The 18,036-nt window shown below is 38.9% G+C and overlaps 1 protein-coding gene across 5 annotated transcripts in view; it reads right to left on the bottom strand.

The window, feature by feature from the left end:
- The window catches only part of ZPLD1 (zona pellucida like domain containing 1), a 105,234-nt gene that overhangs the window by 17,382 nt on the left and 69,816 nt on the right, over positions 1–18,036 (bottom strand). For 4 of the 5 annotated variants that reach the window (XM_054813602.1, XM_054813601.1, XM_054813599.1 and 1 more), the window contains exons 2-3: positions 15,854–15,967; positions 4,996–5,109 (exon numbers count right to left, since the gene is read on the bottom strand). In XM_054813602.1, coding sequence (XP_054669577.1) covers positions 4,996–5,101 — 106 coding nt within the window. In that variant the 5' untranslated portion in view covers positions 5,102–5,109; positions 15,854–15,967. The remainder of the gene's footprint in view (positions 1–4,995; positions 5,110–15,853; positions 15,968–18,036) is intronic. The other variant, XM_054813603.1, reaches the window with a different exon arrangement.

Here is an 18,036-nt window from a genome sequence, read left to right as displayed (position 1 = left end):
CTAACTTCACTAAAGAGAAAACAAGAACTAATACGGTAACGTAGTCTACCATGCAACAAAACCATTATTCCAAAATTCCTCAGCAAATCATTCAGCAGCGTATTCACAAACTGAAGCACCACAATGGTGGTGTGAAAAACAGCAAATAGTTAAATATTTGGAATGTGATTAAACAGCCCCCTTCTGGAACAGAAATTTCCAGTGATTTTGAGAAACTCAGGAGGCCGGGCTCTGCCTTCCAGCCCACTCCAGCATGGAAGTCGGGTGTGTTTGTCTGAAGCCCATATTGTACAAGACTGCAGTCTCAGGCTGTGCAGACGTTGAAGTACAATCAGCAGCATATCAGGGCAATTTATTATGGTATCTTTAAAGTTGGGGGTTTTTTAAGAACTATCAAATTCAGCTTTAATGGAAAATCAGTTGGCTCTTGAAAGACAATGATCGATACTACAAAGCATCTCGCAATCTTTCATTTTGTACAGTACGACGATACAAAAAATCCAGAAAACATCAGTTGTTACAACTGATCAGTTTTTGAACAGCAAAAAAACTTCTTGGATGAATTTGACCTTTTATTCAAAAGTTCTGAAGATTTTTATGTAGTTGAAGAGAAAAGCATCAGGTTAGGGTATAGGCAAAAGCAACAGTTTGCTTTGCTTTAGAGCTGTAACATAGCTTTTCTATAAATTCTTCTTTGGCAGTAGATGATTGGGGGGCTATTTTGGTTTTTACAAAAAGACATACGGCATTGTGCTAAACACAGACATTACTCCTTTATATAACAACTCATTTATTACATCTGCTTAAAGATTAAGGGCTATTAAAAATTGCAGAACAACTTCAGTCAATACTATACCATTAAGCCTGCTGAAATGAATTGTTTCACTGCATTGTCACAACAGAGAGGAAATGAAATCTCCATTACAATGAACTAGCTCTTCCCCCATGGTACAGGAGCACAAGCAGTTTAATTTAGACAGCTTTAATGGCGGCTTTAAAGCCAAAACAATCAAGTCCAGGAAATAACGGGCTAAACTCAGTCCTGAGCTAATGTGGTGATAAATGTTACTCACTGGGTGTAAATTTGAGCAGAAAGGTATTGGAGGCAAGAGAGGAGTTGAAGTGATTTGGCATGGAATTCTCCTGGTTTGTACATATACGTAATTCCACTAACATAACACACAAAGATCAAGAGGAAGTATGCCTTGGTATTTACTGCATGAGGACTGTTATGATCCATTTAATGGGTATACTAAGGTAGAGGGAACAGTACCAAAAGGCAAATAGCATAGTGTGTCTTTATGCTTATTTGGACCAATGCACAAACAGTCAGATTGTAACAAATTGCAGGATGTTATATAAAGCAGCTCAGTTAATTTTATAACTCACTTCAAGCCTTTTAAAAAGCAGGATATTACTTTACCTGTTAAGGTACCATTACCACTTGCAAAATTCTCATTTGACAGTAAGGAAAATGAGACCATACAGCACAAAAACAACCTTTGTGCTAATACAGGAGGACAAACAACCTTTCCAGACTGAACCTTTTCTGGCCCCTAGTTTACAAGGAAGTAGTGTTGCCAAATTAGTCCATTCTGGAATTAAAATAACATTATTTGTTCAGAAATTAATCCAAAACCAGGTGCAAACAGATCTAATGTTCCGTTAGATGTTACACATCTAGCTCATTAATTTAGAAAGGTAAATATTATTCCTATATAGGAATAAGTTTAAACAAAAAAAAATATTTGCATTCCTTCAGTAAAAGCTTCTGGTTGTCTGAGCAAGAGAGGAGCAATGGTTTGAAGGTTAGGTCATCCAGCTAGTGGGGCCTTAAATATAATGACCTCTTTGTCACAGAGTTTCCATACGGGCAAAGCACTTGGCCTCTTTCTGACTCAAATCACATAAAGTACCTACAGCCAACAGTGCTCAGAGGGATGTCGCGCACAAAACAGAGTAAAGCTCAAGAGGTACGTAGATACTACAGTAACAGAGACCATCTTGAATCAAAGATGGACCCATGGCAACAGGAGCCAAATGCTGACAGCCCCACTGCCCGCTTCTGCTCTGGTACCCTTCCACGCATTGCCCCTGAGCAGACAGCAAAAGACCTGCAGAGGACAAGAGTTTGCCACAGAACACCACTGGCAAAAGTCATTCTGGCAGAAGAGGCATACAAAGACATTTATAGTTCAAAAGCAGCTTCTCTGCAGGAGCCTCCTCTTTGATCAAATCACTGTTTTGATACTGAATTGAAATTCACAGTGTATGTGAAAAAGCTGCAATATTTGCTTAGCTTCTACTGAGTTCTCAGTACGCACTTACAGCAAAAGCCCCCTGAATCAAAATTGTGCATTTCCCATCTGAAGACAGCCAGACTGCTATGGCTCCATCCCCCAAGAAGCTTTCTAAAAGCTATGCTTTACTGCAATGCAGAACTAAAGCTTTTTTCTCCAGGCAACTCTCTGAAGGACAGCAGGATCTGACCTTATTACATACTCTCTAGAGCACATCTTGCTTTTGGTATAAAACGTCACAGAATTTTCAGTCTACCAAATGTGAGGGTTTTTTTCATCCCTGCTGACTATTGCATACCTACACTCTAAAACAAACCCACAAACTGCAGAAACAAAAGTCCTGCCTGATTATTTATCATCTTATTTATGCAGCACCATCTCTATGCGAGAGTCACCTAAGCAATGAATGATAAAAGCACAAACAAATGAAAAATGGATGAGCTCCAAGGTTCCTTCAGGAAGGCTTAATTTCTCATCTTTGCTGAGGACAATTTCTGTTCTTCACAGCATTTAAAGAAAAAGAGCAGACAACTTCAAAACCCAATGGGGCTTCTTTGGTATCTGCACACCACAGACCTCAGCAAGAAAGTCCATTTTCACTCCAGGTTCAGAATTTCAGCTAAATAAGGAACAGGAAGAAAGTCCTATCCATAACCAGGCTCTGTGAGCAGTATCTCAGCCTGGAGGATCCTTGTTTTGAAACACTCTCCTTTTTGACCCCTCTCTCGGCACTCCCCTTACATTTGAACTCTGAAGGCCGTGAGGCCAGCAGCCTCAAAGCCACAGCCTGAGCCAAGCACTGAGGAAACAAGCGCAGCGAGAGCAGGCCCCCTTCTCCCCACAGAGGCTCTCTCGCCCATCTTCTGGGGTTCTTGAACTCGGAAAACAGAGCTCCAGCAGCCTCACTCAGCTCCACTAGCCCCAGCCCGTTACATAGCAGTCCACTGAAAATAATGCCTGCAAATTTTGGGACAAAACGGTTTTCTGTCTTCCACCTCTCTCTCAGATGCATAGCTAACAAGCAGAATTATTTTTCTTTCCCAGTTCTCAAAATCAGCACTAAGACTGTTGATTAAATTCCAACCTTTGAATCTTTACTGCCTGAGATCACAAACAAGAAAAAGCGGGACTTGACTTTCAGCTCCTACAGGCAGTGCGGGGTGATTAGCATTTACTTAAAAAAAAATCTGTTTACTTGTAACCTAAACAAGTTTTCTCCCTAGCGCCTGAAATTTGGCAGACATGGAATCTGAGATGACCCTTTTTTATGAGGCAGAACTGCAAGTGGCCCCTAAATACCCACAACAATAGCTGGATTCAATTCTCAGGTATCACATTGCAAATATAAAACCTTGGCACAGGACTGCTGCAAAAAATGACCAGAGAAAAATTTTAAAAGCACAGAAAGAGGAATCTAAACTTTCCTCTAGCTGCTGCAATCCTCTCAAGAAGCCTGAAACAGAAAAACATGAGAAATTATGAAAGGTAGATCTGAGGCAGGTGGGCACAATTCAGCCACACTTTTGAGGCAAGCCTGTAAAACTTTTACTTAAGAAGGTGAATATAGAAGTAGTTTGTGAAATATTCACTTAAACAGTGATTTTGTCAGGGATAGAGGCAACATATTTGATCTTCTTTGCATGTCTTATTTCTCTGCTCTTCACATTCACATCAATTAAGTGAAAAAGGATCAAACCCATTGTTGGTCTTTGTATCAACAAAGCACCTAGCAGTGTGGGGGTAACACAGGAAACAATAAACAGAATGTAGGCTTTCTGCTGACTTAAGTTTAATAAAAGACTTGATCCTTCCTGAAAAAAAAAATCAAAGCTATTATTATTCAGAAAGCACCAACACTGAAAGGTATTACAGCATAATACTATACTGAGAGTTCATCACTATACTGTTCAATTCAATTGCTACCTCAGAAACACAAGATGTGAGCGCGCCAGTATTCACAGCCTTTTTTATTATTATTCTGTCCAAGAAACAACTGAGGCAGGAAAGATACGCAAGGTAACAGAGACTAAAAACATTCTTTAGCTGAGTAAAGCCTGATACACATGTCATTAAGACTAAAATTTCATTTCTATTTCTCATTGTATTAAGAGCTCTGGACATCTGATGTCCCCAAAACAACTTAATTTGCACAGAGGCACGAGTGTACATCATACACAGATACGTCCCATTGCTTCATCTGTCTCTAACCAAGTGCTTAGATTGAAGTGAGGCACTGAATTTTGCCATCAACTTCATTTTGCTCAATAATAGATATATATCTCTATTTCATTAAAAGGACATAATTATATTCTTTTACTCAGATAAAACATGAAAGAAAACCCAGTTAGAAGTTTCAGACTCTTAAATCTATAGAGAACATTTGGAACAACACAACCTCTGGTGAACTTCTTGGACAGGATAGAGCTCTGGCAAAAGCAGGTCAAACCCCACTGATTAGAGGGGAGTTGTATTCATTACTACTAGGCTGAATTTGACCCATTGTGCAATTAAGAAGAAAGTAAAATGCAACATTAGAGGAGTTTCATTGTCACTGAGATAGTTACTGCTCACTTAATGTGGAGTCCTACCCACAGGCAGGCTTCAGACAGATTTAAAGTTCTGTATTTAAAAATAAGCACTGCTTTGAACCAAGACAATAAAGAAGCCATTAGAAAAAAGTCTATTAAACACTTACCAGGAAACCTGCTATGGAGGTTAGCATCACAGTTGTATCCGTTGAACTGAGCAGTCACTGAAAGCACTTTAATCGTCAGCAGGAGCAGTAACCATACCTGTTCCATTGCAAAACCTAGCGAAACATTAGGTGGTTATTACACACATCTGTTCATTGCCTTAAAGGTGCTTACTGCAGACATTTAACCACTCGGGAGGTGAAGGTCTCCAGCAAAGGAATTGGGGATAAAGCTCACAAGTTTATGGGAAAGAGGCCAGAGGCAGAAGGGCCTATTTCTCTATTTCTGAGTAATGTGTAATTTCTATTAACTTCTACAGCTTTTAATCATAACTTGTGGAAAAAAAAAAAAGATACTCAAGGATGATGTAAAAGAAAAGGAAAAAAATCCCTAATATATATTGATAGATTAGGATTGCTTAAATATTTAAACTCCAGCAGTTTTTTTGACATTTCGGTGTAAAAATTCTTTGAGAAAGACATCTTAGAAAAAGTTTTATTTTAGCCAAGTCCTTGAAAACCATGCAGATAAATGGCTTGCTGAGCAATTCTCAGGCTCAAGATCCTAGAATAAAAATCAGTTTGTATCTATTTGCCAAAAATCTGTTCTTTGAAGCATGCATGCAGTTGCATTGAGCTTATGTACAGAGTTGGCACAGACACTTGCATCTACTTGAATGGTATCTGGCAACCAGATCAAGAGATCAGAACACATGAATTTCTAGTGCCTTGAGTAATTATTCCGCTTAAGAGGAAAACTCCAAGGTGTAATACCTGTGGTATTTAGCAAAACCAAAAAAAAAATCTGATTCAGCCTTTTATCAAAAATGTCCCAAAATATTAAGATTTTTGTCCATGAATCCAAGTGTTATTGGTTAAGGGTTTTTTATTATTTACAAGATTTTGTAAGCCCTGAAAATATCTCTGCTGACGTGGATCTCAAATACAGCAATGCTCTCCCCTTTGCCTAGACAAGAACTGAGCAATCCTAAGATTTAGGAGGTTTGCTTTCTCTAAGACTATAGATACAGATGCGGATCAGCACCTTTCTCCGGGTGGACAAAGAACATTTGTAAACCCCATAGATGCAGCACACCTAAACGCAGCCATATCTGGCACGGCGAGTGTTTGTCATGCATTGCTGAGAAGAGCTGGCAACAACACACGGAGAGGACATTTGAGACAAACCCTCACTCTTAACTGGATCTTTCATGGCTACACAGCAGTCTGAGTTAAAGTCTGCTCAAATTAATAGAAAGGCTTCCACTAGTTTTCAACCCAGGCTCACAGAGTACACAAACACGGGATTTAAAGCCTTGCGTTAAAAGACAGACCCATAGAGAACAATCCCAAGTGCTCTTCGTCAGCAAACAAACCAACTACAACAAAACACTGAACCAAACTCTACTAAAAAGTCAAGGCATGTCCAAATGTCCAGCCTTTCACTCCTGTGTAATTCTGCTTGGAAATACATGGAATAAAAATGGAGAATTGGAAACACCAGCTTCCAGCTAAGCATACATGTTTTGTAAGTCAAGTATAAAACTTTTGCTATCATATCCAAAAGCAGTTTTGCGAGCAAGTTCTGCATAACTTACTCAAAGTGTGACCTATAGCAACAATGCAACCTCCTTTTAGTTTCAGGTGGATACAAAACTCTAAATGAAAGCACTTTTTGACCCTCTACTCCTTTTCCATTAGATTCCTGTGGAGGTTGACAGCACTTGCAGCTAATGCTGATGATGAACTGTGAAAACATAAGAAAGAAAATAAAATTCCTAACTGGGTTGCTATGAAACCTCTGTATTTTCATGATCTCCTCACCCTCTTCATTACTCTCAGACAGAGAAGGTGGTGGTTTGTTTGTTTACCAGGAAAATTCATACTTTACTTTGAAAGAATCACAGAATAGTAGGGGTTAGAAGGGACCTCTAGAGATCATCTAGTCCAACCCCCCTGGATAGAGCAGGATCACCTAGAGCGGGTTGCACAGGATCACGTCCAGGTCGGTTTTGAGTATCTCCACAGAAGGAGACTCCACAGCCTCTCTGGGCAGCCTGTTCCAGTGCTCTGTCACCCTCAAAGTGAAGAAGTTTTTCCTCATGTTCAGATGGAACCTCCTGTGTTCCAGCTTGTGCCCATTGCCCCTTGTCTCCTGTTGTTGGGCACCACTGAAAAGAGTCTGGCCCCATCCTCTTGACACCCATCCTTTAGATATTTATTTAGAGACCCCCTCTCAGTCTTCTCCAGGCTAAACAGACCCAGCTCTCTCAGCCCTTCCTCATATGAGAGATGCTCCAGTCCCCTCATCATCCTTGTAGCCCTCTGCTGGACTCTCTCCAGTAGTTCTCTGTCTTTCTTGAACTGGAGAGCCCAGAACTGGACACAGAACTCCAGATGTGGCCTCACCAGGGCAGAGCAGAGGGGGAGGATAATCTTCCTCACCCTGCTGGCCACACTCTTCTTTATGCACCCCAGGATACCATTGGCCTTCTTGGCCATAAGGGCACACTGCTGGCTCATGGAGAGCCTGTTGTCCACCGGGACTCCCAGGTCCTTCTCCACAGCACTGCTTTCCCAGCAGGTCAACCCCTAACCTGAACTGCTGCTCAGGGTTATTTCTCCCTAGGTGCAGGACCCTACACTTGCCTTTGTGAACTTCATTAGGTTCCTCTCCGACCAACTCTCTAACCTGTCCAGGTCTCACTGAATGGCAGCACAGCCTTCTCGTGTGTCAGCCAAGAAACATTTTTTCCTTTGGAAAATTGGCACTTCTCCAGCATATTGGAACCTTACCTCTGCTTGTACAACAGTTACATCAATAAAGTGGCTGTTACTGTTCTGTTGTATATAAGCTGGTTTCTGATGTCCATTACAATGTTATAAATCAAGGGCAATTTACCAAGATCTAAATCTGACTTCAATTTTCTAACTGCCACAGTATTTTTTGCTACAAAAAAAAAAAAAAAACAACACTGTTTGAAAAGAATTTAATGAAAGATGACACTGACAAAGCAGTAGCTATTATTTTAGATGAAAAGTAGAACTTACAATAAATTCTAAAATTTTAATTATTAAACTTAACTTCTGCTGCTGTGTTTCAGAGGAAGGAGAGATGATTGCTAAGGAACAAAGCTGAATTAAGACATTAAGTATTTATAGCTTTAGTTCTCTAGAACAAGTCAGATTTTAACACAACCAATAATGTTCTACTTGATTTCTGGCTATTGACTCATCTGCATATGGATCAGCATGCAGATCCACAACACCAGTTGAGCAGACTACTGCTGACTTCAGTTAAATAAGTTAGGAACATGCATTATTTTCCATTTCTCAAGAGAATTGCAGGGCTAGAAAGCACCCTCAGAGGCCAACCTCACCTATCTGCCCATCCTAGCAAGAATCAAGGCAGCCATTCCTGCTTTTCCAGCCTGTTCTTAAAGGCCTCTGGCAATTTATTTGTCAACAGAAATTTCTAAAACTTCAGTCCCCCAAATGTATAAGGCAACCTAACCGAAAGATTTGTACCATACTGATACAGCTGAAGATTTCATCCAATCAAAGAAGCGTAAAAGTTTTATCAAAATAGTAACAGGAACATCATGATCTTATTGCCTATACATGAATATGAAATGAATATTCCAGGTACAAAAAAAGGAAGGTAATATGCAAGTGTCAGGAATAGGGTGATTTATAATCCAGGAGTAAACAAATTCATGTGGAAGATATTTGCCTTCTTTCTTCAACTTAGTATATAATTCTTTAAGCCTTTTTAGAGGAATACAGCTCTTGGTGCTTTCCAAAAAAAGTGCTTCTTTGGTCTAATTGCAAAGATAGTTGGCTGTTAAGATGTCTTTCATGATTCCAAAGATGCCAACACATACCGAAAGGGAGATGTGAACCTTTACCTATGAAACTCTTGACAAACCCACACCACGTTTCACTGATGTACCAAGAGTTCTCTTCTGTATTCTTCAGACTTCGTTTCTGGTTTTCTCTGCTGAGCATCTTCAAGGATCTTAATGTTTACATGATTTACCATGGTTTGCTTATGACATTCACAGTGTAGTCCTCAGTCTCACTGAAATGGCCAAATCACCTCAAAAAATCCTGTCATAGTCAAATAATTTTACTTCCAAATGTTTCTACCTCCATCCATGTACCATGGGATCTCTTCCAAACAAGGTCTGGTATTTTCTATTTAGCAACGGAACTGTTCTTTCCCTTAACTTGGGGGTGGAGGTAAAAATCCATGTGCAGGACTTCCATTAACACAAAAAGAAGTTCACATAACAGCTATCTCAAGCACTACTAGAACAATAGAGTTTTAAATGCCAGGTATGGACAAAGAGACAGACAAGGATTTAAAGATCTACCAAACACGGTTAATTAAATCATTTCAGAGACCATGGTCCATGTAGATTTTTTAAAACAATCGATTCAAAGGAAAACAGCTCAACACACCCAGGTTTCAATGTAATAAAATTACAGTAAACTTCCAAAATGCTGAAATAGTCAGGGCACGAATCTTTGCTGAAACCAGAGTTGTCTTTATATTCAGCACTGAGTCACAACTGAAGGTCTTACTGTTCTGTGCTGCATATCATTGAAGAGTACAAAGAGGTCAGAGTTGCAACGTGCAGTCCTGAATTTGTTACCATTTTACAAAGCCTTTATCCCTGCTTTCATACACTTCTTCATGTCAGAAAACCCGCACAAAATTTCAATGTAAAGGTGTTTATGATTTAAAGAAAAACCATTTTGTAGTCAATTTAGGAATTTAGTTTCATGGAGAAGCAGTGGTTTGACCTATCTAGATTCCCTCTTCTTTCCTCTCTTATCACTCAACATACATTTCTCTTCTTCACCCATCCACTCTAAAAAGATCTTCAAAAATTTACCATTGTGAACAGCATTCACTGATTCAGCCCTACATTTTTATTGAAATCCATTTGTGAGCCAGTTCCAACTTCTGAGTATATTATTTCAAATATTCATCATGTATTTTATGAGAACATCCTATAATCTACTTCTTGTTCTCTATTTTTCATTCACAGGGTGTGGCAGTTCTACAAGATAATATGGTTATCTTAATGCCTTCTGACTGGGTAAGTCTTTCAAAAAAGAGTTAATAGTGATAATGAAAACTTCTGAAAGAAAATTACAGATGTGATAAGCACATAATAAAGCTGGTGGAACATTTTTAAGTGTTTTCTTACCTATCTAGTAACTGCCTAAATGCTCTATAGCATTGCACATTAGGTCTCTACAAGTAATGGAATAGAAACATTACTGCTTTTACTCACAAAAATATTTTCAAATTATCATTACTTATAGTTTAATAAGTACTTCTCAGTCATATCATGACAAAATAGTTCCTTGTCTTATTGGTTTACATTCGTCTCACTGCCACACTTGCTTCTGCATCTGCACTCAAGTTGTGACTAGTTATGAAGCACATTAACTGTACACTGCTGTCAGGTCTTCCAGAACTGCTTTGCTTCTAGACATGTATTAGATCATTTGTCATCATTTAAAAGTAACCCAATGAAAAAAAAAGAAAAAGAATACCTCTCTATCTCAAGTTCTTCAGTGGAATTTTCTCCTTTAACTTGTACATCCTATTGTGACAAGTCATTCAGATCACATTTTCACTATTGCTTTCCACTATCTCCTTGGCTCTTCAGATGCAGATAAAATAGGACTTGGATATTTACAGTATCTGTTTTGAAGACAAGTCTACCAAACAGTGATAATTCTCTTTTTTCAAGAGGACTGTTACAGAAAAAGGGGCACATGATGTGAAGAACTTTAAGACACATTTCAATTATAAAATTTCCCTCTGCTTCTGGATAATCTTTGGTGCTGAGACTTTGAAACACAGAATTTCTTTTTTTACAGATTTTTCTGATTTCAGACTCCATAGTTCCATCCCATTTCTGACACCAAGAAAAACCTGCAAAGCTGAAAAAATATATACAGACATGTACACACACACACAACAAATTTATACGCAGAGGCATACATATATCCTGAATGCCAGCAGTTTCCTAAACAGAAGACTAAAGCTGATGACAGAGATAAACCTGTGAACAGACTGTATGTTCCCCAAATGACAGTATTTGAAGGTACGCAGCACAAAAATACAAATTTAACATATAATAACATAATTTAACATATATGATGAAACAATAAAACTAAAAACATCAGAGATCAGTACACCCCAGAATGTACAAAACCAGCTAATTTTCCCCACACACACAAAATGGGAAAATAGTTTTGTTTTAAATAGGTAAACTAATCTCTCGTAGCTATTCAGAACACAAAGAACAGTTGTGGACCATGCAAGATCGACCATGCATTAAACACACACACATAGTCAGGCATGGAGTTGCCTTCAGCATCACTTATTTGGACCTAGAATGACCCGTGTTTATTTGCTAGTTATATATTTCCACTCAATTCTTGAGATTTTTTTAAAAAAAAAAAAGTGTACTGGATTAGCCCCATACTACATCAGCTTTGTAAATAAATGTTGGGTCAAAGCTTGGAACCACTTTTTAATCAAACTTCCTCCAGAACCAAACAGGAGCTTTACCTGACGAAGATTAAATCATAGCTAAAGTCTCAAATGTCAAGATGTGTGTGAATCAAACAGGTGCCTGCAGTGTCCAAGGAAAATGAGACTGGGGAACAAGGTTTTTTAAAAACAATATAGAAAGCTTTTGCTTTGGTTCTAAAGTTTAAAAAAATCTGGTTTATTTTCCAGTCCTTTTACAATAATCTTTTTCACAGGATAAAAAAAAAGCCAAAGGGACTGAGAAAGACATTAGTTTTCCACAAAAGGAAGTCACACTAAAGTCACTAGACTTTAATCTGAAAGACTTCAAATTTTGACCAGCACACTACATGGGCAACTAGAATTCAAGACCGTAACATATTTATATGGAAGCAATCCATAGCTTACATATTGAAATGAAATAACATTCTAAACCCTGCTGAATACCAAAAGGCTGAAGACGTAGATCTGGTTCCCAAAGACACAGCTTGGTCTTTATTTTTGTGAATCTCATTACTGCTAGTGACCATTAAATGTGTATGTTGGGTAAATAATAGAAGCCTTACAGCCATGCGGTGCTCTTCAACCTATAAAATCAGCAAAAGGTGTGCTTAAAGAAAGCTTCATCTCATCACCTTGGATAGCCAAACTCCAGCTGAGACTGTTCTTTTGCCTGCCTAAAGACTAGGGAAATCTAATCAGTGTACCATACTGCCAATAAGTAAAAAAAGAATTCTGCATTTTAAGACTTCAAAGCATTCATAATAATCTTTTAAACACTGCACTATAGTATACATGTCTGTCTTCATTGTTACAACAAAACCTTCAATGCACTAACATTTTTTTAATCTGGTCTGAAAAGAAACTAAGTTAACTGCATAGTTACAAGGTAAGAAGAGAAACAGTGATCAAATTAAGAATATGACTATATGAAAATTTCCACGATACTTATACAAAGTAGCATAATACCCTCTTCCAAGGAAACAGACTATTAGGGAAATACAGTTATTAAAGCATAAAAAAGGAAAAAACAAAACCAAAAAACCTGTTTGTTGAACAAGCCAGAGATCTTGACTTACTAGATCTATTTAAACTTATTCACTTAAGACTGTTGAAGTCATGGAGTAAACTGTTTACCTGCCATTCTGTGCTAAACACCAGTTATTCTAGCTTTTCCTACATCCACTAATGAAATACTAACCTTCTTCAAATGTGCTACCTTCTCCCCACCCTGTTCCATATTATTTTTACTGTGGTTATGCTTAGTGATGGAATAGTTGGATTTTACTTTAAATATTACCAGAATACTTATTTTGCTGTCCTACAAAGATGACTTCAATAGGTTATTTAGATCTTTCTTCCTGCATTTCACAGAAAATATTGTCCAAACTCTTCCAGACATTTATTTTATCAACCTAAGGAAATGCTAGTGTTTTTCAAATCATGCCCATCATATCATACAATGAAAGTAACTAAATACGTATCTGACAGATAAGCTAAAAATTTTAAGTTTATGTTTGAAATAATGTTTCTGCTCCATGGTTCACAGATACCTCAATAAAATGTGAAAATACAAATCAGCTTAAAGTTCCAGATAGAAAAATGTACAAAAACAAACAAACAAAAAAATCACATCTCGTGATCCTCACAGGAAAGACTGATTTCTATTCTGTTCTTCCAACCTGCATGAATTAACCACTGTTTCCCACAGGACATTCACGCAGATATGAAGTGCAGAATGTTGTGAGTGAGAGCAGATTTGAGAGGAAAACAGGTCTCAAGGAAGTGATTTATGGTCAAAGCTCTGACCCAAATTAAAGAATTTTGGACAAATTTTCCTCTCACTTTCACACTCTTCATACTGTCTACTGCATCAGAAAAACTTTGACACCAGCAAAAGACCTGAGAAAAAAGAAAGGAAATTCAGTATAAGATTTGGAGACTATTGCAGTGAACTGAAAAAGATTGGTTTAGCCCAAATTTGGAGGTTCTTCACAAAGCAAGACCTCCTTTTAATCATTAAAATCCACATAATTTTACTTTTTGCACTTAGCTCTGCATTTCTTTTGTCTTGTGTGTTAGATTCTTTAGCACAACTTCGGTGGATTCAGCATGAAACACCAAGAATATAAGCCTACTGAAAACAGATAGACTTCATATTAAAGTCACTCCATATCTGACTTGCATCATAAAACTGAAAAATAATTTTCAATTTTCTACTTCTCACTTCAGCTACAAAATACTACAAACAAGAAAAAAAATTCTATAGTTAACAGTTAAAACTGCCTGATTACAAAACAAGGACCATCAGGTAACCACCAGCCGTGCCGCACCCACCTACAGACTGGCTATTACATATAGAAGTACCTGTAATAAACACTACTACGGCCTTTTTAAGACATTGGGTAATTAATCCAATACTGAGAAAAAACAGGCTGATTTTGCTCTTTTGCAGCTGTTTTACACTGTGTTCCTCTTTCACTTTTAGCAGAGACATTGGAATTTGAAAATCACTGAGACTAAAGCAAGTCCAGGATCATGTTGGACTGAAGCACAAAAGCAACAGTCCTGTTGAGTCCCCTGTGTGGGGAGTGTACAAAGAGCGTCCCTAAATCCTGGAACGAATAGGTTGTTCCTAGGCTGAAATACATTCTCAACACATGCACATTCAGTCTACAGATTTCCTTCTCAGACCACTGATCATTATGGGGGTTCCATCAGCTAGCAAATTTACAGAGACCATCAAATCATATGAAATAGGCCACTGAAGAGTCATCACATGCTAACGGTCTTCAGTTGCCTCTAACCATGGTCTGGATTCAAACACACTGATTAGTGGTGAGACGCTCTTAATCCTATTGCCTGCCCCCAGAGCCCTGCAGTCACATGGGCAGATAAAGATCTAAATGAGTATCATTCCACTTAATTACTCTTTTTACGCTTTTGAAGAGAGCAATATAAATATAAATCTTCAGTAAATAATGCTTGATGTCACTAGCAAGTAGATTATACTGCAGCCATCTGTTTGCAGCTTGAAAAGTTACCAGTAAAATAAGACTTCCCTGACAAAAAGCGGTAACAGTTTATGCCATCATGATGACTTCAATTTCCTTACTTTTAGGAACAGAAATTAAGCAGTAAAGTTGTAGAATACTGCTGCAGTACAGTACAGCCTTATCTAGACCTTAAAAGTTAAACAAATTTGTAGTAAATAATACTGCTAATATCTTGGTCTAAGAAAGTATCTAATACCACAGATTTCATAAATGCTGTGAAATCAGAGTGCACTTACACTGTTCCCAAATTTATAAAGAAAAAATATTTCTATCATGAAATAGAAAAGATTCACTTATGAATATTTCTTTCACCATGTTTCAAGTCCCTCTCATAGCCATTTTGGACTTAAAACAAGGTTTGAAGTCATTTGCAAGCCAACCTCTAAAACAAGCCTGAGGGTACTGCTCAAGACCTAACTGAAAGAAAACAAAACATCATGCATTGATAAAAACATTCTTTAATCAAAAGCATACAAGCAGGGCCAACACTCCTATCTTCTGCTGCTCTTAGACCGTGATAAAGTTTCCCCTCACAGTAAACAAAGCAATTATAGTAACTATGTCAATTTGAACTGTATCAGTTTATCAGCTTAACTGAAGACTTGATTTCAAATCCTCACTATCTTCATTCAAGAATATATTGTCATTATTATTACTTTAAAAATAAACAAAGGTGGTGCAATTATCATGTCCAGTCACCTTTGTGACCGGAGACAATGTAATTTCCAATCAGCGAACCCATGTCATTCGATTGCAGTGGAGCCAGATAAGAAGTCTCGCTTATCAAAATTTTCCTCCATCAATGCAATGATTGTGGGAACAGGCTGACTGACACCGCAAGTTGGATAACATTGTCTCCTTCGAGCAATTGGTTGTTTCCCTCCTGAAAGTAACATGAGTGGCTTGAACATACATTGACAGCCTCAGTACTGCAAGGGGTTTGTAACCTTCCTCATCTCACGCTAATAGCGCAGGTCTGGCCTAGGAACTTTTAGGTAAAAGCTAAGCTGTGGAAAAAGAAAAAAAAAATCACCTCTTTTCACAGTTGGATGCTAATTTGCCTTCATGTTTTCATTAGCCATTCCCTGCATAGTTCTTCCCCGACAAACTCCCACTGAGATTTCCCAGTGAGGTTAAATTTGTCTGACAGGTGATAAAGTAAGAATTTTCTTTAAAAAGTAATGAATAATTTGACATTTACCAAGATTTTAGTAAGTTCTAGTTGGCTGACATGGTGGGCACTTACCCAAATCCCCTGTAGCTGTTGAGTCAGCTGTACTCCATCTATCCTGTGCTCCTGCATGTGATCAAGTGTTTGACTCCTCTGCCCTGCAGAACTTTTTCACAAAATACTCTGAGCCTGTGGATGGGGGAAAAGAAACACTCATTATGAAAATTCTTTTTAAAATAGGTCTGGATTTTAGATGGGAAGATTTGACAGGTCTCAGAATACTTTACAAGTCTGTTTATCATCACTGAAACCTGAGCAGGATCTTTATGGTGGCTTTTTTCAATCCTCTGCTTCTTTTTTTCTTGCAGCCTTTTGATCTGCTTGTCTCTACTTGTATGAACATCTCCAGAGGACCATGTGGGGCAAACAATCAACCTGGAGAAATTATTCTGTCATCAGCTTGTTGAGGGAAAACCTTGTCTGCTTAAAAAGAGGGGTGGGGAGGAAGGAGAGAAATGGAAGCACTGAGATAGGATCAGTAACTAAGCTGCAAGGTTATCAATGTCCCATTGTGTGTTGTGAGAAGTATCTATTTTTTTCAATTCTGGGCTAAATTCATAGTACTAAACAAAACAAAGGCAAAAAAGAGCGACATTTCACACTGCGATGAAAATGTGATATAGGGGTGTCATCATGAATACAGGTGTCAACAGAATGATAATTACAAACAGGACATCAATGCACACAAAGCCAAGTGCACACAAAGGCAAAGATCAAGCTGCTAGAAACCAAACCTGCTTCATAATATCTACTCCTCCATCTCTGGGACTTGGAGAGGGGTGGGAGGGAGGTGTTTAACTCCCTTTTGTTGCATTATTTTTTGCTTCCTCCTGCCTCCTTTTGCCCCCTCCCTTCAGTTTCTATTGCAGCCATCTATGCCTGGAAGCTTTTGTTACCCCTTTGGCCAGGGAAAACAGGAGTTCACAGGCTTTGGCACCATAGAGAAAGCTTTGAGGTGCTTGGATTTGTTGGGACTTAGGGCGGTTTTTAGAACAGAAAAGCCCTGCCTCTGCCATGCCTTCACTTTGGCCAGCTCTTCTTAAACATCAAAGTTCTGCAGAGCACACTGTGCACATTCATGGTAACCCAGGCAGGCCCTGAAGAGCAGCCATGGCAGAACTGGCAGCAACATGATGCACTGACTCCCCCTCCTCCTCCTGGTCCTACCATGTCAGGGCACTGACAGAAGAAAGCAGATTTCCCTTTTAATGCTGAAGCATCCTACAGAAGCACAGGCCTTGGTGAAGGAGCTCCTAGAGGAGCCCCAGAGAGCTCACAGGTCTGCATGTCCCCTGCCAGCTCTCAGTTTCTCCAGAGGCAGTGGGATGCTCCCCTGCCATTTCCTGCGCTACCCCCCTCCAGTCACCTCCGCACATGGGAGGCCAGCAGCCTCCTCCCCCAGGCACAGCTCCTCCAGGGCTGGGGAAGAACCGTTTCACCTTCCTTCCAGTCCTGAAAGGGGGTAGCCCCTGCACACTCAGACCTTGTGCTCTGCCCCAGGGAACGGCAGACCCCACCTGGCCACTCCAGAGCCAGCAAGGAGAGCCCAGCGCTGAGCCCGTACTCAGGCAGCCAGAGCTTTTGCTGTTCCCAGCAGGAGTTTTGCTCTAGAAAAGACCCAGCCTATTAGAGTTGTAACTTTGAAGTCATCAGGCACCAAAGGGCTCTTTACCTCTGCAATTTTTTAGTCCTTTATTCAGGCACACACCCTATAATATTAATGCTGCTTTGGCTAGGTAAGGACTCAAAACCTAAGTCCAACCTTAAAATATGAAGAATGTAATACAGTCTGGACTAGGGGAGCCTTGAACTAATAAAAAGATAAGCCAAGAGATATGCAGCAATGACACATTCCAGTCTTTTACTTCATATTAAGTGTTTAGACAGGTTTGATAGCTCATCACACAAATCCACAATGAAATATCTCAGCATAATACCAGTTTCCCAAACAAGAGTGTTTAAAGCATGGTCTACCCTTGAGTAGGTTTCCAAAATGGGAATCTTGATTTATTTTATTTTATTATTTAAGACACTTACAATATCAAAAGCCATCCCTTGCTTTTTGGTCTTCAAATGAGATTATTAAAAACATCAAATCATCTTAAGACACTGTGTGCAATTTATCTCTGTTTCCACTGGCAGCAAGTACAGCTTCTGCAACATTTGGGTTTCTTCCTCCATAGAGATATACACACAGT

Source organism: Grus americana, chromosome 1 (genome assembly GCF_028858705.1).
Source record: "Grus americana isolate bGruAme1 chromosome 1, bGruAme1.mat, whole genome shotgun sequence".
NCBI classification, from domain to species: Eukaryota; Metazoa; Chordata; class Aves; order Gruiformes; family Gruidae; genus Grus; species Grus americana.
Note: the sequence above shows the minus strand (reverse complement) of the source record. Positions and strands in the feature narration are given on the sequence as shown.